Source organism: Vidua macroura, chromosome 3, assembly GCF_024509145.1.
Source record: "Vidua macroura isolate BioBank_ID:100142 chromosome 3, ASM2450914v1, whole genome shotgun sequence".
Lineage (NCBI taxonomy): Eukaryota > Metazoa > Chordata > Aves > Passeriformes > Viduidae > Vidua > Vidua macroura.
The window spans coordinates 16,840,092-16,865,114 of NC_071573.1; the positions used below are offsets into that span (position 1 = coordinate 16,840,092).

At 36.0% G+C, this 25,023-nt stretch overlaps 1 protein-coding gene across 3 annotated transcripts in view; it reads right to left on the reverse strand.

Annotated features, from left to right (window-relative positions):
- SDCCAG8 (SHH signaling and ciliogenesis regulator SDCCAG8) overlaps nt 1-25,023 on the reverse strand; it is a 104,107-nt gene that overhangs the window by 53,775 nt on the left and 25,309 nt on the right. For all 3 annotated transcript variants that reach the window (XM_053972577.1, XM_053972576.1, XM_053972575.1), the window contains exons 12-13: nt 24,887-25,003; nt 12,809-12,951 (exon numbers count right to left, since the gene is read on the reverse strand). In XM_053972577.1, the coding sequence (XP_053828552.1) occupies nt 12,809-12,951; nt 24,887-25,003 (260 nt within the window). The remainder of the gene's footprint in view (nt 1-12,808; nt 12,952-24,886; nt 25,004-25,023) is intronic.

Sequence of the window (25,023 nt, forward strand, 5' to 3'; positions counted from 1 at the left end):
TTTCATAAAAACACTTCAAATAATAAGAAACACTTTTGGGGGGACAAAAAAAGAAAAGATTCAGCTCTATACAGATTTCCAACTTCATCAGGAAACTAACTACAATTAATTGACAAATTAGCTTGAAACAATTTTCCCCAAAACACAGGTAACTTGTCACCTGTATCCCCTTTCCCAGAATTCAAGGAATGTCAACTTGTTATACTATTTTCTATTTTTTCTAAGAATTTAAATTTTGCTGAAACAGAAGTCAGTGCATATAACTTTCTTGTACCCACTGGTGTTTTTTTCCATATCTCTCTATTTAGGATGCAGTCACACTGCTGGAACTGCTTTATAACTTCCATCTGTATTTCCACTCTATATAATAACAAGAAGTCTACAGAAACAATGAAACACTTCAGTCCAAAATTTCCACTTTGCCCTTTAAGCCCTAGTGAGGTATCAGGAGAAACTATACATTAATGGCTGCATGTGAAAAAAATTCCTACTCCTGCTTGGCATACTGGAAATCTACTTAGAAGTTATTTCAACTATCTGGAGATTTTAGTGGGCATGAGACAGATGAAAATCTGTAGGACCATAGAACAGACATACAGTAACACAGAGTGTTACTCCTATGGAAGTTTCTATGAATTAAAGACCCTTGAACACAGTTAACTTCTACATCTCTACTTCTATCTGCGAGGCCAGTTAACAAAATGGAAGGACTGGATTTCTTACTTTACATTCAGCATAACAGTAACAATTTGTGAACACCTAGCCTATAACATGATTTTACTCTTTTGGCATTATAACTGTCAAGATACATCCAGAAAACCACCAGTTTCTCAATAACTTCTGTTCAATCTCAATAGTCCTATGTATGTCAAGTCACAACCAAATATTATCAATAGCTTCCCTCTATTTTGATGTCAGAGAAGAAAAAAGTGCCTCTAACAGTAATTAACATCTCATATTAGGTCAAATATACTGACTTGGAATCAAAATCTGATTTTTCTGGCATATTTATAAGCTTTGCCATCAAAATATGTAGCTTGTAAGTAAACATCCATTCTCTCATGACTATTACCATCAGATTGTGAAGTATTTGGCTCCTAAGTCCCTATAGAAACACACAATTAAATACAGCACGGGGAGAGGTGATCTTTGCGAAGTCTTGGTACGTAGCCTGAGCACTTCCAATATTGCACATTTCTCTAGAATATTCTTTGTTCCACAAGACACTTTTACAAATGATTGTATGTTGAAATAATTGCTTAACGCAGAAGATTTTTACAGGTATGCGTTTTGTATAGACAAATTTACACAAATTATTTTACCTGTATTTAAAATAAAGGAGTAATTTTCTTGATCTATAGTGATTCTTGAATTTGGCACCAGCAACCTCTTACAATGCAGCTTCTGGACACATTTAAGGCAGACAATGTCAGTTTAAGAGGCGTGGTCCTTCTTTTCATCCTCTTACAATGAGCACTCACACAACCTATTCTTCAAGAAACTATTTGTTTTCCATCTGAATAACTCCCTCAATAACCTGATCACACAGGTGCCTGTCTTCCAGTGTCAGGAGAAGCAAGGACCTAGCAACATGTGGCCAGACATAGCCATATATTGCCACTCTAGGGATTTGCTTTTCAGCAACAGCATAGGCTCAGACCAGGTTCAAATAACTGTGACTCTGTACTCCAAGGCTCAGCTTGTTAATACAGTAAATCCAACCATCAGGCTCTTACCATTGAATCAAAAAATGATGCAGCTAAATGATGCAGAGACCTGATCTGCTATGAACTCACTCTGCCAATTTAAATTTGTTCAAAAACCCAATGTTTTTGGTACGTTAACTTTGTACCAGCAAGCTTTATGCTGAATCAGGTATCATCTGTCCTTCCTACAGCTGGCATAAAGTCAGCATAAACACGGCATTGCATGCTCTAGCTAATTAAAAAGGAAAGTGCCTGTGTGCTCACACCTGATCCGGATCAGCTCAGCACAGCTGAACGATCCAGTAGATCACAGATGCACTGTGAGTGACTGCTCAACATTTACCTGCCTTTTTCACACACGTTAGGTACGGACACACAACTTGCACTTAAGGTGCCACAGGCCTAATATGTGGAAGTTGATAATGATCCCAAACTATTGCTGAAATGAGAAGAAGTTGAGGAATGTTTTTTTTCCTGCCTCCAAAGGACCAAGCCTCAAAAGAACAGCTTGGGAAGAAGCAGAATCGTTTGACAGAACAAAGCATTTCTTCAGGATGACAATTTGAAAGACAATATTTGATTTTCAGGGAATTTGATCTAGGGTAAGCTAGATTGCTACCCCATCCTACAGCAAGCTACCACACATTCCAGCAAACTGACAGACTTATGACCAAAAGCAAAAAAGATGAGAAATACTGTGCTAACATTACACTGTACTTGACTATTGCTGATTTGCTCTAGATCTTACAAAAACATCCTAATGAAAACCATGCTCATCTGCCCACATGTCACAAGAGCTAGACACAAACAAGTGAGTTAAAAAAAATAAAAAATCCAGCCTTACATGCCTTTTATTCATTTGTTCAGCTGTGGCATAATTTTTATATTATTCTGATTTTAACTGCCTGCAGTATTAGAAATAATGGACAGGCAGCATTACAGTTGAAGTTTTTGGTGGTGGTTTTGTTAGGGGTTTTTTTTCTTCCCCTTTTGGACAGGTTATAAATCTCTTCTTTATGCTGTCAAGAGTAAGGGAGAAACATATTTCAATAGCAACTTTAAAACGAAACTCACAAATTACTACCATTATGCTAAGTGCTAGATATCCCACTGTGCAGTTTTGCTTTGTGAATTTTTACCTTCTTCCATGCACACTTTTAGCCACTGATCGCACAGCCTTTCAGTGTTTTCTGCCTTTTCCTTTAAATAAACTGGCTCTGGCTCCTTCCATCTGGTTCCCCTTCCGTCAGCAACCCTGCACCTGTTCACACCTCCTCTCCTGTTGGATTCCACTGAACATTTCCTCCTCTGCCAGGGCTATTCTGGCACTCGCAACCTTTCTGTCATTCAATCCATCTGTCAGAAGTGAACTTTGTTTACCGCAAGCTTCTGCTTTCTTCTTCAAGAAGCAAAGCCCCTCAAGGTCATTGTCAAATGAACTGTCGGTGTAGATTTAAATCCACTTCTGCTAACCAGCAGCAGATGAAGTTCTTTACAGTCCTGTATTTGTGAAGATCAGTTTGGGGTGTAGGAGAAATAGTAAGAAGCAAAAGAATAGCTTTTAATCATTATTTGTTAACTCCAACAGCTAACGTGTTTTTCCTCAAATACACATATCTGTTCCTTCTTGCTAAGGCTAGCACAATCTGAGAAAGACTTTGCAGAGCTATGTGAAGAAGTGGAAAAGGCTGATAAAAATATTACAAATAAAATAATAAATGAAGACTTTTGACTCTGACTTTAATGCTATGTAACAAAGCTATTGACTAAAAATACAAAGAGAAAATGGGAACAGTTGAATGAGTAAGTTTACAGTAAAATCTTAAAGTGGTCAAGAGTGGCACTCATTTAAAATTATTTAATCTGCAGCTTTTTTTTTTTGCCTTACCTATTGATGTTTCAAATGCAACACCATTTATAGAAAAAAAAATCTTTACAATTTTTTTCTTGTTTTTAAGCCTTGTAAAACACACATATGCAACTCTTTGCTAGAATACTGTCTTCTACATTGAGGCAAATTGTAAAGACAGGCTGAAACTAAACTCTTATTATCAACAGGATACATTATTTTTAGCAATTCCTGTGTCCATATTTCTTTTCAGGAATATACTCTAATAACCAAAAGTTCCTGAATTATTAACTAACCTCCTTGACAGTCTCATTCTTCTAAAACAAGAAATACTTTCAATTTCACAGCACACCTTGGTATCCTTTAAAAAAAAGGATAACCTTTTACCAAGATAAATACAATAAAAAAAAACAAAACCCAAACATATTTGAAGTTTTGTAAGCAATTATAATAAACCACCCATCTTATTACCTCTTTACCAAAAATGAATTTAAAGTAAAGTTTTCTGGGTCAAAGCCAGGAGGTAATCCAATCTTATTAACAGAAATACATTTATACTTACATTAGGTCTGAATTTGACTTTAATGAAAATTGTATTGACAAATACTGCCTAAGTTTATCTAAATAAAAGCCTAATACTGATCTATCACTTATATGGGGATTAGTCCCTGCATTTGCAAGGAAGTATTTGCTCATGCTATGGTCTTCTTCCATAGGAAACTAGATGCAGGTGAATAAATGCGCTGGAAATAGAAGAGGAACCCTGATACAAAAAGAGTATGCAGCAGTGTCCCACCTGACTACAGAAACACTTTAACTCCCCAGTGATTTAAGTCCTGTAGAAGCCAACTGACCAACAAGGAGAAGCTAATCGCGAAAAGTTGCTCCTATTTCTACAAAACTATAGTTTGACATGCAAACCACCAAACCCACAGGGGCAACCAAGAGCAGCACACTATTAACCTTGCCATGCTGCCAGCACGGCCAGGCCGAGGAGTTCAGCCCTGTCAAGTAGCCGGCAGCAGCTCATCTGCTCGCTTAGGACGGGCATCTCCCAGCTCAGCCTCTTCTGGCCAACCACCGGCACAAGGGCGCTGCACAAAGGCTGAGGAAGGAGAGCAGCCAGGCAGCCAAGGCTGGCATGCTCAGGTGATTTTTTTCCTTCCTCCCTCCATCCACCAGCTACTTTCTCCAGCAATGACAACCTAAGGCTGATACTCTTCAATGTGAAGTTGGATGAAGTCTGCAGCTGATGACCTTTTGGGTTCTCTGTTGAATTTTTTTTCTAGGCAAGGACTTCAGGAGCAGAATTTTGCACAGCAAAGAAAAAATACCCACAAATCAACAACCGCTGTGACTGCACAAAATAAACAACTTTGAATATACTTCTGAAAGCACAAGACAGCTTTTAAAATTGTTGAAGTTCACAAATACCAAGTGCTGACATAAAAAGTACATTTTAGCTTATTGTAAAAACAAGCTTTCAATGTACTTGAGAGAAAAGCTTTAGAACAAGTCAGAAATAATGATAAAAATCAGAACCATTTTTTCCAGTAGCAAATTCAGCAGAAAATCCAGCAGCCTTGAATACATGTATCTGAAAGACTTTGGTTCAAAAAAAATAAATCATTATCCTGTTGTCATTAGTTACACAAATAAAAACCTAATTTGAATGAGACCAAAGTAAATATTTGATACACACTCATAAACTTATTACTGTTAGTGCTGAATAAGAACTGCTCAAAACAAAGACCTTATAAAGATGTTTGTTTTCTATAGCAGTTAGTCTCTTCAGTGTTTCATCTGAATTCACCACTCGCTTCAAAGCGCTTTAAGTATTGTCACTGCTCCTGAACCACACTCTACATGCAGTAGCAATTTGGCTGCCTCAACAACCTGATGTGATCATTGATGTGACCAGTTGCAGTTTAAATGCCGTAAAAAAAAAATTGATTAATCTAATTAAAATCTAACTAAAATTTGAACATGTATTATTGTCTTTTCCTTAAAAAATATTTATTGTAGGACAATAAATACAATTATTAACCATGTTAAAACTCATTTAAATTAATAATAATTTATAAATACTTTAATGTTCAAAATTAACATATGATTTTGTATTTGTTCTTTACTCCTTTGCTTACATTTTTTCCTTCCCTTATAAACTATATCAATGGCTTTTATATGTTTGTACAATCACTTAAATGTGTTTAAAATATTAAAAAGAATTATATTTAAATAATTGTGTGTTATCTTGACACAAAGTGTATCAGCTTAGAAAATTTTACAACGCCCTGCCAGAAGACGACAGAACCGATTTATTTCAAATCACTCAGTATCAGTCTTCATAAAGCAGCATATGGTCTTATCGTGGCAGGTAAAATATTTTACCTTCTATAATAACGCAGAACAGCTAATTTATCTACATGCTGTATAATCAGATAAACAATTTCAGCTGCACTATGAAAACCTGTAGGCAAGGGAGAAATTTATCCCCCACCACTTTATTGATTTTTCCACATATGCATTCATATGATTGTTAACAATAGAGGCTATTCTTCCACCTCCTTCTTCAATTCCCTTAAAGCAAGCCCTTCTTTTCAGCAGTGAAAATATTTGCAGTTTCTACAGCTGCAGGACAAAGAACTAAGATTTTCACAGAGTTGCTCAGGGAAGAGGAAGCGGGAACAAAAAAAAAGCTCTGCAAGATTCAGTTGCAAGTAAAGCAGAGTGAATGACAACTTTCAAAGCTACCACAATAATTTACTAATGTGCTGCTATAGCAAATAAGTCTAATTTTTTTGACAGCACCAAATTAAATTTATTGCAGAAACTGCTGCATAAATAGCATATGGCTATGTTATACTACCTATTTCAAATCCCTGTAATGTTTCCTCCCCTCCTTGCTCAAAATGGATAATTGAGCCAAGCTATAAACCTTCTGCAGACAAGATACACCCAAGTTCAAAAAGCAGATGCAGGACACACAGTTTTTTTCTTTTTTTGTTAAAATGGTCTAAAAAAGTATCACATACCCTGATCAAACAAACCCAGGTAGTAATAGGTAAGATCTCCCTTGGTACACTTCAGGATTTTATTTCCCTCTTTCCTCGATAAAATTTTGTTTTCATTTCTCTTTCAAGCTGACAGTCATCAACCCGGGGCATGACCTCGTAATCCTCTCACACATGACTACCTCTTACTTGCACAAGAAATCCTATTGATCTTTACTTCTTACGTGAGCCAAATTATTCATGTGACTCGGGATCAGAAGGCTCGGACCTCCATTCATCCCTCTCAAGCTCTCATTTATGAGTAGGGAAGTGCCTCCTCCGAGCAAAAGTAAAACATCAGAAAACTGGTTCCATTCATTGGAGGGGCCCAGCCCTGTGGGAAGGTGCCGACCTACGGCTCTCCCGCCTTTCAAGGGGAGCAAAGTTTCTTTATCGGTTTCCTAGCTCAGTCCCCGGACCCACGTGCTTTCGCATTTCTGTCACTCGCCACATTCTCCGTTCGCTATACCGCTACGGCAAGGTACGAAACCACGTAACCTCAGCACAGGGCAGGGCCGAGAGCAAAGCCCCGCGTTTTGGAGGAAGGAGGGGGCGCGATGCCGCCGGCGGGACGCTCTCGACGCCGCGGAGGCCGCCGAGGGCCGCGGTGCCGGCCCGGGCCCGGGCCCGTCCCCGCCCGCCTCCCAAGTTCGCGCGGCCGCGGCGGCACCGAAAAGACCTTGGAAGGTCTCGCGTGCGGCCGGCGGGCACACCACTGCACACATCGCGCACGGCTGCGGCTACCCCGCCGCTCGCCTGGCGGTGGTCAGTCCTCCCAGCTGCCCTATCCGTTACTGTCTGATTAGCTCTGCGAAGGAGCCCCTCCCCGGCCAGCTTTCCCCGCCATCTGTTCCACACGCGATGGCTGCCGCCCAGCAGCCTCGCGCTGCCCTCCTACCTGGCACCCGGCTCCCGGCCTTACCCCAAAGTGCTAACACAGGTTCTCGCTGCTGGCAGAGTCAGGATTTCATTACTACTACTTTGACAAGTGCAGGGTTGTTTGTAATTTCTCTTTTATCCTGATTTTGATTGTACAACCACCTCCCACTGATTCAGTTTGCTTCAGTTTTGTTGCTCACAGATTTTACTCTCCACATTAATCTCCCTCTGGCATGTTACTGCATCTGTTCCCTTTTTTATTATTAATTTTCAAATTCCCACCATTTTTGACAAAAAGGAGGTAATCTACACTCTGCTTCTGCCCATTTCATTTTCTTTAATTTGGAAGATAAGTATGAAAGCGTGCCAAAGAAGTTAATTCTCTGTTAACAGTTTATTTTCTGGCATCCTGATGCCTTTGTATATGAAAACCAGATAGAAATAAATGTTGACTGAATCACAACAACATAGCTGCAACTGTCCTTAAATTTAATGAAAAGTAAACATACGAAGCAGAATCTAAAAAGTTTATTAGTTAGAGTTGTTTCATGTTATCACTCATCCCTGCATTTTAAAATAATGCTTTTGCATATTGATATTTTTTTTCAAAAAAATTAGAAATCAATCACTGGTTATACCTCATTTCTGCTTCCTCCCCCCACACCCCCAATTCTAGTGTTATTGGTACTTTCAGCAGTTAGTCTGAGTGATTAAGCATATCTCAGTCATTTAATATTAGTAACAACGTTTCTCCAAAACTCCTTCCCAGCATAGATGATGGACTCTGAGGTGCTAAAATTGTTGGAAAAGGCATAGCATGTTGCTAACTAATAGACACTACTAGGAAAAAACCCACAATAAATACTAAGTATTGTGCAACTCTCTACAAGGCTGTGTATAACCACCAGGAAGTTTATGTTTTATAATTTAATAGTATAGCTTAAATAGGGAGAACAATGAATGAGGCAGGCTGCAAATTCTAACAAGGAACACTGGTGATGATATACAGCTCAGCACCAAAGCTTCAGACATTAAATAACGCCACATAACCTGGGAGGGTATGTGCTTTATTTATTGTACATGTGATAGAAACTAGTCTTAATGGAGTCTGAAAGTAGCAAGAAGGACCAATGCACAGTAGGATGACTATAGCACTGCTAAAACCCAATTGGCATGTCCTTAGATATGCTGCTTTCTAGAGATCATATCATTGCCAAAAAGAGGGAAGAAATATCACATAATGGGGGAAAAAGAATAATCAAGAAAAACAACACCACTGACTCACTGTAATATAAACTTTAGTCCCTCAAGAGATTTAGGGCAGCTTGGTGGCTCACCTGAATGTGAAAGCACATATTCATTTAGAAATTTTGCCCTACCTACAAGCTGACCTTGAGAAGTTCTTAGTGTTTCACATAAGCAAACAAGAATAATAAATTTTAAACCAAACTAAATCTGCTTCTATTCTAGTAAATTATTTTTCCTATCAAATTTCAGATGACATTTCAGTCAAAAATATCTTGAGCCATCTATCTATCCCTGAGAAAATGCATGATGACATAATAAAATTTTAATTTTGAAATTTGATTATTCCCTCACTTCTTAGGATTTATTTACCTTGTTAGGTGTATGTGAACAGGAACTACATCTGACTGCAACCGAATCAAATAATACCTCCAGATTGATTTGAAAGAAAAAGAGGAACGTTTTTTAATGATGATTCTGTTACACAAGAATAGTGAAAAATTTTTTTTACTTTAGATGGCACACTAAGATCTGGACAAGTTGTTAACATCTTGCATCTTTTCCATGAGCATATTGATATGATTTTTAATGACTATTTTTCATTAACTAAGAACAACAGACCTGTATGTTTTCTACCCTCTGAAGAAGGGCTTCAGGTAAGCTTAATTAGCAAGACCTAACCTTGCCAAAGTAAGAGCAATTTGACTTAAGAACTAATTTCATAAGATTCTCCTACTACAGTAACCTCAAAGCTGAAACTAGGGCAAAAGAAACCCTCAAGAAAACTTTAAACAATCATGGTCAGTCTCATAGCATGGTGACATCTGCAAAGTTACATGACTGACAAGCAAAACTACACACTAGAAGTTCTGTGTTTCCCCTGTCTTTTGAAGACATACAAATTAGAATTACTAACTAGATTCAATAGCAGAAAGTGCATGTTAATAGCAAGTATTTCTAAGCAACATATTGCTCCAGGAAGAAAGGTGACAGGAAAAGGCAATTTTAAACTCCGTGGCAATGGTTTAGAATAGCTAATTGTAACCTTTTTTTCTTCCTTTTTAACAAGTACATTTTGTTAACTTAGAAGCTGTTTAGTTGGTAATCAATCAACAGTGTCTGAAATCTAGGATACAGCAAAGAAGTGGGACTCCTGGAGAAGAGTGCTGTTCTGCAGAGTACTTTCTTTTCACATTATGACACAGATTGCATGTTTTTTCTCATTTATTCCTTTCATATACATTTATCTAATTTTTATACATTAAAATCCAAAGTTCTTGAATTCATTTATAATCGTATTTATTTACAATATCAAAACTTAGAATCAGTGGATTAGTGAAGCTTTTCTCCTTAGTAATACAATAATTCATACTAAACAAAGAATTTTTTTCTGTATCTCCTCAGCTACCTCTAATATCTGCCAGAACAGCACAGACAGGTCATGCAAGGCAACGGAAAGACTATCCACAATGGTGTAACAGCAGTACAGGCCTCCCTAAACTCCAGTGTTGTGAGAGGACTTGGAGTGAACCAGCTGGTCCTCTCCTGAAAAGAAGAGAATCAGCAAGATGAGGCCAAGGCCAGAATACCCTAGAGATGCACTAAATCAGTGCAATTTCTGCAGCAACCTCCCACAGGCAGGACTCTAGAGCTTAAAATCTGTTTTCCTTGGCAAGCACCACAGTGAATGAGTCTCCAACCCCCATAGGATTGCTATTACCCCTACCCTTCAAGTATTTTCACTGACACAGTTGCCATTTGAGGTGAAGGGAATAAATGAAAGGAGGCAAACCATAAGTGAATATAATTTACATGCAACAACTATGGATGTACCAATCCATGAAAAACATACTGAGTTCAAAATGCAAAACTAATGCCACTAGAGACATGTAACTTTCAGACCTTCACTAGCACAGAAAACCTGTTCTGCCAGGAGGTGAGCTAAGAGGAAGAAAGGGTACAGGCTAAGGACAAGCATCATTTCAGTAGGGGATGTTTACCACTGCAAGGCAGGGAAAACGGGCGACACTACGAGAACATTTCAAACCCTGCCCTACGAATTTAAGTTCAGGGGGTTAGTGGGTAACAGATCAGGAGCAATGAATCTCTCATCTCTTTTTCCCCTTCTTCAAGCAACATCACCTAACATATTCTTCGAAAGCAGACAGACACTCCAAGTGTACAGAGAACACAAAGATCTACAAAGTGTTATTTGGGGAATTTGGGGAATGTCAAGAAAAAACAATTTGAACCTATTTCCCATGTCTCATCATATACATTTTTCCAATAAATACATGTCAGCATAGAAAACATTTCAATTCTTGTAAGGAGATGCCAAACATGGATACACAGTAATACAAAAAAAAAACCAAAAAAAAAAACCAAACCAAACTGACCCCAAAAAAATAAAACCCAACCAACCAAATCCCCCAAACCCACAAAAAAAGCCCCAAACAACCAAAAAACCCCCGAGGAGATCAGGACCTTGCAGAAGGTCAAAGGAGCTATGGCAGGTCAGCATCTGTCTGAAAAAGTGGGCATCTGTGAAATTGTATGAGAACAGGGCCAGCACAGAGCATTACATCCCAAAATACTGTTCCCAGCCTCTAATGATTTGCGTCTCAGAAACTTTCCTAGTCAGAGACTGTACATCAAAAAGCTACCTGAATCATCTCTATGTTAGGTATCCAGCTTTAATTACTTTGGTATGTAAAAGTAGGCAATAGTTCTCATTTTTACATTTTGAGTATTTTTACCAAAAAAACCATAAAAATTATAGATTCACTAGTCAGATTTCCTCCAAGATATCCGAGCTTTATTGCATATAATCAGCCTTTGCTAAAAGGAGCGTGGTAAAGCCATTTGGTTAGCTATCACAACAAATCATTATTAATAAAGTTCTGCTAAATCCAAACTTTAGATATCTTAACAACTCACCCAAAACTTTTTTCAAGTTCATTAACCTCTAGCATATTTTTTTCTCTAAATACAGGCTGTTAGAGTGGTACTTTCTTCCATCTGTTAAACAACCGTGCTCTGAATTACACAGAAATTTAGCTGAATAAAAAAATGATTCATTGAATTTAATAGTTTAGACAAGGCTCTATTTTATTTCCATTTACTCAATGGCAGAATTCTCACAAAGCCCAAAAAGTACAAGACTTGGATAAACACACAGACTTCTGTTAAGTGATAAAAATCTAAGCTTTTTTTTCCCCCTCTATGAAAAATTTAAACTAACTTAACTTTTTCCCTTAAGTACTGAGTGAAAGCTGCCAGATTTGTTTATGGATGTTCATTCTTGGGGGGAGCAAGGCAATAGAACAAAAAACCCACACACACAACCAAAAGCCTGCAAACAGTTGGACAATAGCATTTTCCAAGACAAAAGGAAAAAAGTTCTGCAGTCACCCAAACTTGAGTTGCAATGAGTAATTGGCATGTCAGCCTTCTGGAGTTTTCTAGAAACATTGAATGAATAGTGCAGCAAAAGACATTGGCAACTATACCCAAGCATGGAATATGCTCAGGGGAAGTTTTTCATTACACAGTGCATTGTACTGCATCTTCACTGAGCAAGAGACTGAAACACCTTCCCCACATACTTGAGCTTACCTCATACAGAAAAATTATGTTCATTTATATATTTATATACATATTCCTGGTCATTCTGAGGAAAAAAATTCAGGTTATTAATCTGAGAACTCCTGCGGTCAAAGGTGCTGCTCTACACTACAATCTGAAAAAACATTTCAAATATATTTGTCCTAATAAGCACAGCCACAGAAAAAAGGGTAGCTGCAGCTTCCCTTGCTCTTCCTGCCTAAAACCATGCCACCTCACCACCAGAGCTGAAGGTTGCCTCTTCTACACACTAATAATTCACTTTTATAAATTATAGTTCATAACTCACTTTGTAGTTCAAAACTCACTTATTCAAATCTCCACTTCTAACACAACTGAGGGCTGCCCATATAGGCAATGACTGCAAGTATCTACAATAACTGTGGGAAAGCCTGTGGCAAAAAATTAGCAGAATGAAATTGGTACTACAGCATGTAATAGGATAAGGGTACCTGGTGAGGTGCAGTTGGTGCTCAGATTTACTCAGCAGTTCTGTCAGTTTTAGGCACTCCTCTCTGGCTTCTGTCACATCCTGCTGGGCTTGTTCCAAACGCTGTTTGTTCCCATTGAGTTCTAATCCCAGTTTTTCTATTTTCTTAGAAAATTATAGAACCAAAGAAAGTGTATTTAAGAAATACATAGAGATACATTTTAAGACAAAAAAAAATGTGATCAAAGCACCTGAAAATAACGCATGCTTTGTTTTTGAACAAAAGTAGTTACTCAATAAAAACTACAAAACAAGTAAATTAAAGTATTTGAAATTACATTCTTATGATAAGCCAAAATGTATTTCATATTTAAATACTCTAATATACAATCAATGTTATTGTGTTCATGCAGCTTAAGAGTTACAGGCATTCAAGTATTTTCCATTTTTCTCATGTGAAGGCTCCATATTTGTGGCCTGAAGTCACTGTGCTAGAGAGCCAGAAAGGCAGTGGAACAGTGGCTATCTTCAGAAGCTGCTTGAGATAAGATAGCTCTCATGATAATTCATTTATTTTTATTTTTTTTTAATGCCTATTACATAACCAGTGACAAGGGGACATTCAGCTTTGTCACCAAATATTACACAAGAGAATAAAGGTAATTTTGTGATTTTACCATTATTGAAGAGAAGTATACATGACTTCTATCTGAACCCTAAACATACCAGCTGCTGTTAATCCTATTATTTTATTAATATCATTAGTCCTTATAAGTCAACATAGTAACTAAAGTTGATGAGTCTGTTAACTTATTTACAAATAACCATAGTCAGGTTTGCATGACCAACATCTTCAAGTCCAGTGATATGTACTAGATCTATGTTATCCCAGTCATATTGTCAGCAATTTAAACATTTTCCATAGAAATTCTGAGAACCATATTTTTCTTCAAGTCCCTATAAACAGTATAGAAGTCCCTATACCTGTAGGAATATATCTGTAACACAATACTATGCTTTGTTCTAAGGTTGCTTTTAGGAAGGCCAGTAGAGTACAGAATAAGCTGACAGTGTAGTTTTATCATGTAGTAACTGTTCTGCACTAACTCCTTACATAAATATTTATTTGTCATTGGGGCTGGAGGGAACTTGCATGTTTTTCAGTCAACTAAACTGTGAAAGGTCATTTATAGTATAGAATAAAATTGTTCATATAAGGAGTTAGTGCTGAATATCTATTATATTTTAAACTCATACCATAGCTTATTTGTGATAGCTTCCTCATGTAGAAAAGAGGCAGTATCTTCTTTAATTAATGGAACTATTCATTCAAACATCCTACAAAAACAAATGAATATAACCCCACCCCAATACAAACATTTGAAGCATCTTAAAAACAACATTGTCTCTTTTCCTCTCATAAAAGTGTTAATCTAAACTACTTACAGTTATGATATCAAACAAATACATTCTCTTCATCCAGAAAAACAACACCATTTCAGTAGTGTTGGGGTTTTTTTATTTTTGCCATTTACTTAACTGCACACTTTTTTCCCCCCAAAGAACACTCAACAAAGGTTCATGAAGGAAATTTTGATTAGAATTGAAATGTCACCTTGCTTTATCACATGCACCTTCTACCAAATTATTTTGGAAATTCCAAGTTCAAATGCAAAGATAGTAAAACTAGCTAGAAGGGAAAAATATTAACGATTTTCTAAAGAATATAACAACGATTTTCTAAAGAATATAACTGACAGAATATTTTAAAATCGGGTGCTCAAAGATATTCAGTTACAAATGCTTTGCATTTTCACTTTTCAGACTTTTGTGTATTTTAAATAGATGTCTCAGTGGGTTCTCTATTCTTCTTAACAGTAGCAGTTCATAAATGTTATTTTTCCATTCATAGTAAACAGGGACATGAACTCTTCACTGTCTTCACAAGTTAAAGATAGGGAAGTTCTACAACATTCCTAAAAGCTGCTTTAAAAGTGCATCCATTCAGCACACCTTTAAACCACAAATTAGTCCAAAAGCATCAGCTAAGTACTTAAAAAAAGCACAACCACAGCTGGGAATATAAATACACTCTAGATCGCTCCTTCAGGGAAAAGTTTCAAGGAACAGATGGACTTTACACCATTGCCTCGAGTTAAACAGGCTCAGTCAGGTTTTGACACAGACCCACAGAAGGAAGCAGATTCCAAGTGCAAGAACCTCTGGTGAAAGTGTTTCGTTTCCATCAGCCAGATGTTGAACCTTCAGGGCTGAACTCAAGAACACATCCATAGATTTTAGTTGCTATAACAGTGCAGCGGGAAATTCTCAGATAGGGAAGTGTCACTTCATGACAGGATCTTTAAACATTCACAGGTGCCTTATAATTTCTATTAGAAGTATGAAGAAAATGAAAATGTGGCTTGAAGAACAATTTTACTTGTGCTACTTTCATCAGTAATTCCATAATCAATTATCAGCTTCTTTACACTCATGCATACGTGTTTGTACTTGTGTGTAGGTATATACAGACATATATAAACATCTTAAAATACCAATGTTTGGAGGTGCTTGCAGCATGACCTATATGCTAGAATTCTGGTAATGACCATGGCAGAAACAGCAGACAATCCCATGAGAAAGGGATGGCAGAAAAATGCTACCCAATAAAACATGTTAACAGCAACTCAGAAACAGCCAATCCAGGTGTATTTAGCTTATCAACTAAATTATTCTTTTTGAAACACCAAAAAATATTCATTCAAAATCATTTGGTAGGAGCCACACACCACACCACATTTACAGGCTGAAAACAGATCATACTCTCAACACTATGGTATAATTCAATTAAAAAACTCAGGTAATTATTTGAAACATTAACTCTCAGAATCTGAGACATGTTAATATAATAAAAAACCCTCTTCTTTCTCCTGTTAACAATAATAGTCTCACAAATACACTCTGTCCTGAATTCTGAAAGTCCATCATTAGGCCATCACAACATAATTGGGATTTAATCTACAGAGAAATTACAGAAGCAATGAATCTTCTTTGCTGTTTTTGCAGGGAACCTTATCAGCAGCTTTTTTCCCAACTTTTACTCAGAGTAATTTTGCTATTACTTCTGTTACCATCTCTTCTATCAGTTACCACCTCATCCTATCAGGAAGCTGTAAGCAGTTCTGTAGCTTATCCAGGCCACAGTGTCATAGTAGGGACAGAAACAGAAACAAACCACCAACTAAAGCATTTTGCTGACAGCTCTGTTTCTCATGCAGTGTTAATTGCATCCCTCAGTGCCTATCACCTGTGATACAGCTTTTTACCACATGATCAGAAAGTTATTTCTTCAAGGTACTTAACTTTTCAATGTATGTGAGAGACAAGAGATGGAGCACAGAACTGCAAAAAGACAGATGACAATCTTGCATTTAAGAAAATCTGAAACAGATTTTCAGTATAACAAGGAACAGAATTATCATAATGTATACGTACAACAAGACTACATTAAGGTTAGAACAGGCAACTTCTTGTGCTTAACTCTGCAACTTTAATGTTCTTATTACTTCTGCACATAATTTCAAAAGTACTCTTTAATATGTCTTGTTCTGCAGTTGCCCAAACTCCAGGAATATCAACAGGCACTCTGCCATGGAAAGATGGCAGGCTAAACCTCAGTAAGAGAAACACCATTACTCACCATAAGCTGAAACACACTAACACCATCCTGCATCCATATTCAGCTCAGTTACACAACAGAAGTTTTACTTAAACAAAAATGAAGTATTAGTGAAGTACCACTGCAGTAAAATTTTATTCTAAAACAATTATTCTTTTTTCAGTATTACCACCAACCATCTTCTATACTTTTTCTACTTCAGAGCACATAGGGCCCTTTTCTTGAACCACTTAAGCGCTTCAGTTCTCCTTCATTAATTTGCGATGCATTTAAGAATTATCTTCAGATTTTTACAATGCATCTTTAGGGGAAGACACTAGAGATGCTCATTCAGTGACATAAGTGCAACTTTCTGGAAAACATAAAAGATGATTTCTCAAACACTGAATTAATCCTCTAATATCCTTTTCATAACCTATCTGACATTATCTTCAAATAACAATTCTTATGCATGTTGCAAAAATGCACTTATTAATTAACTAGACATCTCTATCTCAGTAAAATCTGATTAAATGAAAAAAAATAATTCAAAACAAGTCAAATTAAAAATTAAAATAATTATTTCTTTTCATACAAATGCTGATTCTATTGTATGCAAAAATACAACTTTAAATTTCAAACTAGCAGAAGTTTTTCGCAGAATTTTGCATAACAGCAAACTGACAGAAAAGACAAATACTTTTTTTTAACAAATGAGGATGATTAGGTGGTGATAAAAAAACTTGTACTCTGAAGAAAATGTGAAAAACAACTTTAGAAGACTTTTAACAAAATGAAAAATAAACTAAAACCAAATTAGTTCTTAAGTGATTTATGACATCCACTGTTGTCCCAGTATGTTTACACATCAGGTGAAAAAATACACAGTATAACCTGAAAAGGAAATTCTGCACTGACTATATCATTGCCCAAATTCTGCAGTAAAATAATTCTGGAGTGTAAAATATTAATGTGAATTTACACTACAATTTTTTTTTGTTTCATACTTCATTTGCCGCCATTACTAAAAGATTGAAGGGGCATAAAATAGAACCAAAAATAGAAGAAAAAATATAGACTAATAAAAAGTGAAATATAATCACAGTGGTGGTTGGTATTTGAATGCACATCCCCAAAAGGAAATCAATAAAAATATAAAATAAAAAGGCAATCTATAAAAATATACACACTTCAAATTAATATACTTTAACAGGCCATGATACTCATAAGCTTAGCCTCATTTACTAAAGTAGCCTTCAAAGCAGAAACTACCAGTGATAATACTCAGGACCAAGTCTTTCACAGACGTGCCTCCAGTATGGCCTTGCATGTACATTTAAATACTGTGTGTATCATTGACAGGAAATTTTTGCACTCTTTCACACTGATCTCCATCCACGTTGCCTTCCATACCCAATAATATACTAATTAATCAGAAATAGAACTAACTGGATTTTTTTTTTTAAATTAAAAAAAGCTCAACAAAACAAGACTGGTTTTGTAGAAAGATTTCAAGTGCTTTACTTGGATTACTATCAGGCCATATGCAGCAGGGGTCATTTGCAGTCATTTCTATCCTAATCCTTATATCAATCAAGCAACTCTAGGTTCAGAGTAGTCTCTAAACCTCAGACCTCCCAGGCATGGCCATCTGACATAGCATATTGCACCTGAAGAACTGTCCAACTTTGTAAAGAGAGTTAGGGCCATCACAAGGTTAACCCCCACCACATCCCAACAATGGCTTCTCCTATTTGCTCTATTTGAGAGCAAATTCAAACTCTATTTGAATTATTGCTGCTTCCCATTCAAATCTGAATGAGGATACAAAGCACTCAAGAAAGCTACATGTGGTTTCAAAGAGGAAACCTCCATTCTGGAAATAGATTTATTATAAACTGTGAGAATATACAAATATGTACACGGCTTAAAGGAGTTCATAAAGACCTCCTAAGATGCTAATTCACAAAAACACACAAGACTACTGCAAATTCTACAAATCAGTTAGCCTAAAATAGGAATCTGAAAACCTTTCCTGACAGGAAGGACACGCAATCTGAGCAAAAACATGAGAAGTAGCCCCAAGAAACACACATGGCAAGTTTTTTTCTGTATGGCTGGCTCAAATCAATTTATCTGTAAAGACCAGAGGGACAAGAAAGATATAGCCTACCTAGATAAACAAAGCAGGCTGTGATTTCTTAGATGGCTATTATCCTAACCTGATCTGGTAGGACTGTTGAATTCCTCAAAGATAAGTAGTTTTGTGACCCCTTTGCCACTTGTACTGCTAAGTGTGATGGCACCTGGCAGTACCACACATCTTGTGTGCGCCACTAAAAGGCAGAGCCTCAAGCCAAGAGCCATCACCTAAGCAAAGGCCATCAACCACAAACCCTCTGCTTCCAAACTGATAGAGAATTAACAGAGTTAATGCAGTTTCCTAGGAAGAGCAGGGGTGCTGGAGGAGCTTTATGGAAATAACATGGAGGGTGGATGCGTTTAGAGGAACACACTTGAAATCTCACTGAAGCAAACTTGTGGTTGTTAGCTGGGGAAAGAAAAAAATTATGTTGCAAGGTATAGATTTATGAGTACACACACACAATTTTAAAATTAAGAAATAATCCTTAAGGTCTGTTCTTGTGCAAACTCTTTAAGAGCAACATGGTCCCTGTGGATAAATACCCTGGGAAATGACAAGAGTGAATGGCTGAAACATATTATACAAGGATTTTACCGCATCATTTCCATGAAAATATTTGCTTTTAATTTGCCAAAATATCTGACCTGCAATACTATTTCAGGAACAAAACTTCCAATCCCATAGAGATTACTACAGTCACATTTTAACAGAGAACGTTGCTGTAATACAGATTAGCTCAGCAGCCACCAGCAGAGATAAGAAAGTGATTTTGTTCACAGTGGAACAAGATGATTTTTTTGTTAATGGATTGCACAGGTGGAAGATGGGGGACAATGAGGCAGTGCAAAATATGTGGTTCACTTGCTGATAAAAAATTCAGAAATGGAAGGATGCGTGTAGAAAGAAGGAAGGGGAAGATTACACCTACTTCATTATTGAAAAACAGAAGAGAACAAAATCTGTTCCTTTCATCCTTTCAGATACTATTTAAGACTACTGATATGAATTGGTTCTTACTTCCTGGACAGCATTAAAGGAATAGCTAAAAAGAAAACCTATGCAATAACAACTGACGAGTGATAGGGACTTTTACACTCTTTTTCTTCTGATTGTTGACACAATGACTATTGATAAAACAACTGTATCTTCTAGTCAGAGAAGAAGAAAAAAACCATCAGAAACCAAGTATTTATTTAAGTATGTAAACCCACTATATCAAGAGATGTGCAATTCTCTTTCTACTTTGAATAATTTTTAATGCTCATAAACAATTTTCTCTTTCCATATACTGTGGAGTGACATCACTATGGATGACAGAACATGGATCGAGGTTACATGGGCCAAACTACACCTATGAACAATAAATTTCTGATCCTGTGTTATTCCTCTTAGCAGGCTAGATGCTTAGGGGAAGCAGACCTGTACAGAAAATGAAGACAAGAGAGTAAAGAAAAGTCTACCACTGGGAATCCTAGTCCCAACGATTTTTCTTAAGGAAATAAAGAGGATTTAATGAAGGCTGTTCATACCACTGATTCTTAAGGAATAGATGGCTGAAAGAGGAAAGTTACGCCATAGCCGAGCAGCAGCAGCCATATTATAATTTTATATATATTGCAGGGTTGTAGGTCAACGTCTTCTTCAAAAATATTGGGATGAGCTAGTAAGTTCAGCTATAAAGACAAGAATTATGTTCCTCCTGAGCAGGTCAGAAAATTTATATCAAAGCAAGGCTTAAAGTACTGCCATTTTACTCATTTTCAAATTAATGCATTAAATGCCTAAAATGCAAAATGATTCATTAGGAAGAGTTCAGTTACAGTAAAGGTTATCACATTTCCTTAATGCTTTCTTTTCCAAAAGCAACTTGGATCTGCTACTTTTAAGCCCATTATACTCAAGGTCAGACCAGGTAAGAAAATGTCATGCTAAGAGTTTCAAGCTATCTTCTGAATTTTGGGTTTTTTCCCCTTGCCAAATATTACTCAAGTATATGTTTACTGATTTAGTAGAATTTCTTTTCAAAACAGAATTTCCAGAGCATCTTTATAACTAATAAGGAAACAGAATATCAGATATAGATTCAGACTGTTAGAAGAATACATATAACACATCATCCTAAACCCATCTTCACCAGTTATTAAAACTTCCAAGTTTCAAACATCTGGTGATATGCTGAATGTCACAGCTGTTGAAAACTCTAGTATTTTAAAGCCTGACTCATGAAAGCTTGATATCTATTCATAAAAAGACATTTCAGTGAACCAGGGTCTTTAAAAGGTGTTACTGGTCTTGCTTTGGATACTCTGAAGCATTTCCAGGATATGTACCCAAATTCTTGGCCTGAACTATTTTTGATGAAGACAGAGTCAGTAATCTCTCCTCTTATAACATCTAAATTAGGTTACTATAAATCACGGATTTATGACAAATGAGATAAACATTCCCAAAATACCCTTGGCAAAATGCTTTTGGACTGCAATTTTGCCAGATTTTTATTTGTCTGCAAAATTGTCAGTCTATAATGTACAGAGGCATCATTTAGGTTCTGTCATATTGCACAAAAATACTTTGGTGTGTAGCTCTTCCTATTTGTATAGGTTATGCATGTCAGTGAGTCTTGACTTCTTTTTATTTGGACTTATGAACTGCAATGCAGGCAACTCTTAAAAATCTTTGGGTTTTAGTACAATGTTTCCAGAGCTTTTAATTCTGTCACCTACAAGGTAGGCAACAGAATTCTGTAATCCCCCTTCAAACTATATCTGCACAAATTTAAAGACTTTTTTACAGGTTAAGATTACTAGCTTGGATTTATTTCTACACAAAGTATTTATCTGATTCCACAAAACATGATAAAAAAAATTGAAGATCTGCAGTTAGTTTCTGGAGTTGAATTTAACATGTCCTATTACTTTATTGCAAGGATATCACCACTCCAGTGGAGCCATCCTACTGGTAAGAACTATCTAATAAGGAGGATGCCCAAATTGTCTTGAACTGCAAAACTCAATATTAAAAACTGTTTTTACTTCTACATGCTGAGGCTTGCAAGATTTTAAGCCAAATATAAATTATTTCAGAAAAACAGAAAGCAAATTATTAAAATTGAACTTCATTTTTATTTTTTTAAGGCAGAGCAGAAAAAAGCAAGTGATGTTAATCTGAGGAACAATTTCATATTGTGTCAGAAGTATGATTTCTGTTAGAAATGCATAAATTATGCCATGCAGTGCTTACAAATTAACAAAAAAAATATTATAAAAGTGAAGCCCTGCTGTGTCAAATATGCCACACAATTTTTGTTCTAATAACAGCAATTTAGGTTAGGGCGTGACTTTTCTGATATAGCTGTGCTAGTACAACCCCTAGTGTGGACACAGTTTACTGCCATGAAGGCATTATATTCATATAATCTACGAAGCTTGCTCCTAAGCAGTAAAAGTATTAAGTAATGCACTGTTATTTCAGCACAGCTACATCCACAATGGGAGGGCTGGCTGAGAGAGAAAAAGAGAGGGCAGTAGGTTATGCTACTTTACAACATATTGGGCCAGATGAACAGATGTGGGTTCTGTGTAGAGAAACTCTGTGGTACATGACTTTCCCGCACCACCCTCCGCAATCCTGATGTTAATCAGGATCATGATGGATGATATTACAAAACAGTTATTCAATTTAAATGGTAACATTGCTCATTGCATTTTAATTATTAAGAATTATTCATGTAAAATGTTAGTAACAGAGAATTATAACAGATATTGACACATGGGTATTAGTCCAAACCAAACAATAAATACAGGGAAAAAGATATTAGGGTAAAAGGGAGTAAGACCAAAGATATATACTCTCTTTAGGTTTCCTAAATGATACAAGTTCAATTTTGACTAAGATTTATAAATACCAGCATATGATAAATACCAATCTGTATTTACTTGACATACAGATATATGCATCTGGTGATCCTAAACTGTACATGTGGGGTTTTTCTGCCTATTCTTATACACCTGAATAATTTTAATCCTTTTTTAAAAGTCACTCCATGTAAACTAAAAAATATCTTCAAAACTGAAATTTATCCACAGCACAATTAAAAATACAATTATACCTCAAGAAACAGTAAACTCGCTCTGAATATATTAAAAAGGAATCCAAAACATAATCTTTTTTTTTTTAAGAGAAAAAAAATCCATAATTTAATACAGAATAGCATGAAAATACTCCTATATTATTGTCTCTCTACTTAAAAAAAATAAATATATATTTATTATGAACAGATGGTGGCCAAGGAAGGTATAAGCTCTGTCTCTTAGCCAGAAGGTCAGGTCATGGCTGAGAGACCAAAGAACAATTATTATTTGCTATTCAGTGCCACATAAGATAAAACATTTCAGGTTTTCTTTAAATACAAAGATAGATGTGATTGAACTGTTTCCATTTTTTAAACAAAATAATTTGCAATAACTTATTAACATTTCTTAAAATTTGATTTAAAAATCCTCAGCCAACAGGCAACAACAGAACAAGGCACTCTAACACTCTTCTTGGGTTGCCTTTAATGTGTTAAAGAATCCTAGGACCTATACAGAACTTTTTGGGTTACTGGAACCACAGCTATAAAACAGCTGCTAGATACTGAGTCTGAGAATTTCAAAACTGTTTGTTTTCCTTTTTTTTGAGGAACCAACAATTATATTTGAACAATACAATAACATAATTACTAAATATCTAATCTTTATCGAATTATCTAATAATTTTTGCTGATAGGAACCCTCCCTCACATAATTTCACTTTATATCAAATTATAAATCACCACATTTTAGTGTATTGAGCTCCACACTGATTAAAATACCAATATGTTATCACATGAGGTTAAAATATTTTGTTAAATTTTTTAATGTGTTCAAAAGGCAATCCTCAAGCAAGTTGGAGAACACGATTTAAAATCCAAGATACTTCTTCAAGTATCTTATTAAACACATCCTGTTTTATTTGTATGCCAAGATTATGCCAACTCTTTTATCTGTGATATCTGTCAAGACACAGACGACAAGCCTGTTTTTTGTTTTTCAGTGTCCTTAGGCCTAAAGGATGCAGGAGTGAAAAAAAAGCAAACCTTGAAAAAAAGAACACTTTAAGACCTCTCTTCTTCTGCGCTGTCTCATTTTCTATACATGTTGAAGGGTTATTTCACCTAATAAGCTCCTCCTTTGGATTTTACATATATTTTCATTATAACTTGAATTAATATTGCTTCCAGACTAAGCTTGTACTATTAAGTTAATAAACTTACTGTCCTACATGCAGCTTTTGAGGAACTGATAATTAAAAATTTAATTTTTGAAATACTTAATTTTACCCCTACATATATTCTTATACAGGGAATGATCTGTTCAGTTACTTAAAAGAAGGAGAATGGTTCAAAACATGTTGGATAGACTGCTCAAATAACAAAAAGCATATTAAAAAAATCATCCTCATGTGCATCATATATCTGTGCATTCAGAAGACTCTTATGTGCAAATCACAACTTAAGAAGGAATACTGAAAGTTTGAAGTCCTAGAGAAAAATGGATAGAACCTCAAGAAAAAGGGCACTTCAAAAGCTGCAGATTACACCTGCTCAAGCTGTATGCCAAGTATGTTGCAGGTCACTCTAATAATCTTTCTTACTGCATGGGATGTTTTCTCACAGACTACCTGTAAGGCATATACTGGTTTTTGTATTAATATAAAACCCAATTTTAGATAAGCAACAGTTAATGCCAAGTGGATTTTTTTCTATAGTTATTTTTTTCTAGAATGCTGCTTTTGTTTTGGTTTTGTTTTTTTAAACTTTTCTATGAATCCCAGCATTCAGTAACATTGAATCTTTAAAGAAATTGGAAGAGAAATGATTTTCATTTTTGGTATCGTTATGTTATGCTTAGAGCCTTTAATGTTCTGTTAGGCTGCATGTATAGGTAATTATGTGTGGATTTATTTGTGAGAAAAAGTGTATAAACACATGTATACAGTACACAGAATTTAAGTAGCTGGTATGAATAATATGATAGAGTAATTCTATATGAAATCATGGAATGAGTGATGCGCAAAACTGAACATACTAGGGCTGAAAATAAGATGAAGATAACCAAGAGGTATTTATTTAGCAGTAAAAGCTGGCTTTTTGCCATCAATTTAAACCATTTAACAGTAATAAATGACCACTATTAGAAAAATGAATAATTCCAGCTTCTGAAAAAACCCTACTAGGCAACTAATAACTGCAAAGTTATAGCAGTATTATCTCTTACCTGGTCCTTAATTTCAAGCTCCCTTATAGTTTTTGTTCTGTACTCTCTGAGCTCCTTTTCTGCCTCATCCTTCTTCATTTTGGTTTGATTCAACTGATAGCGCATTTCTCCACACACCTGTTAGATTACACAGACAA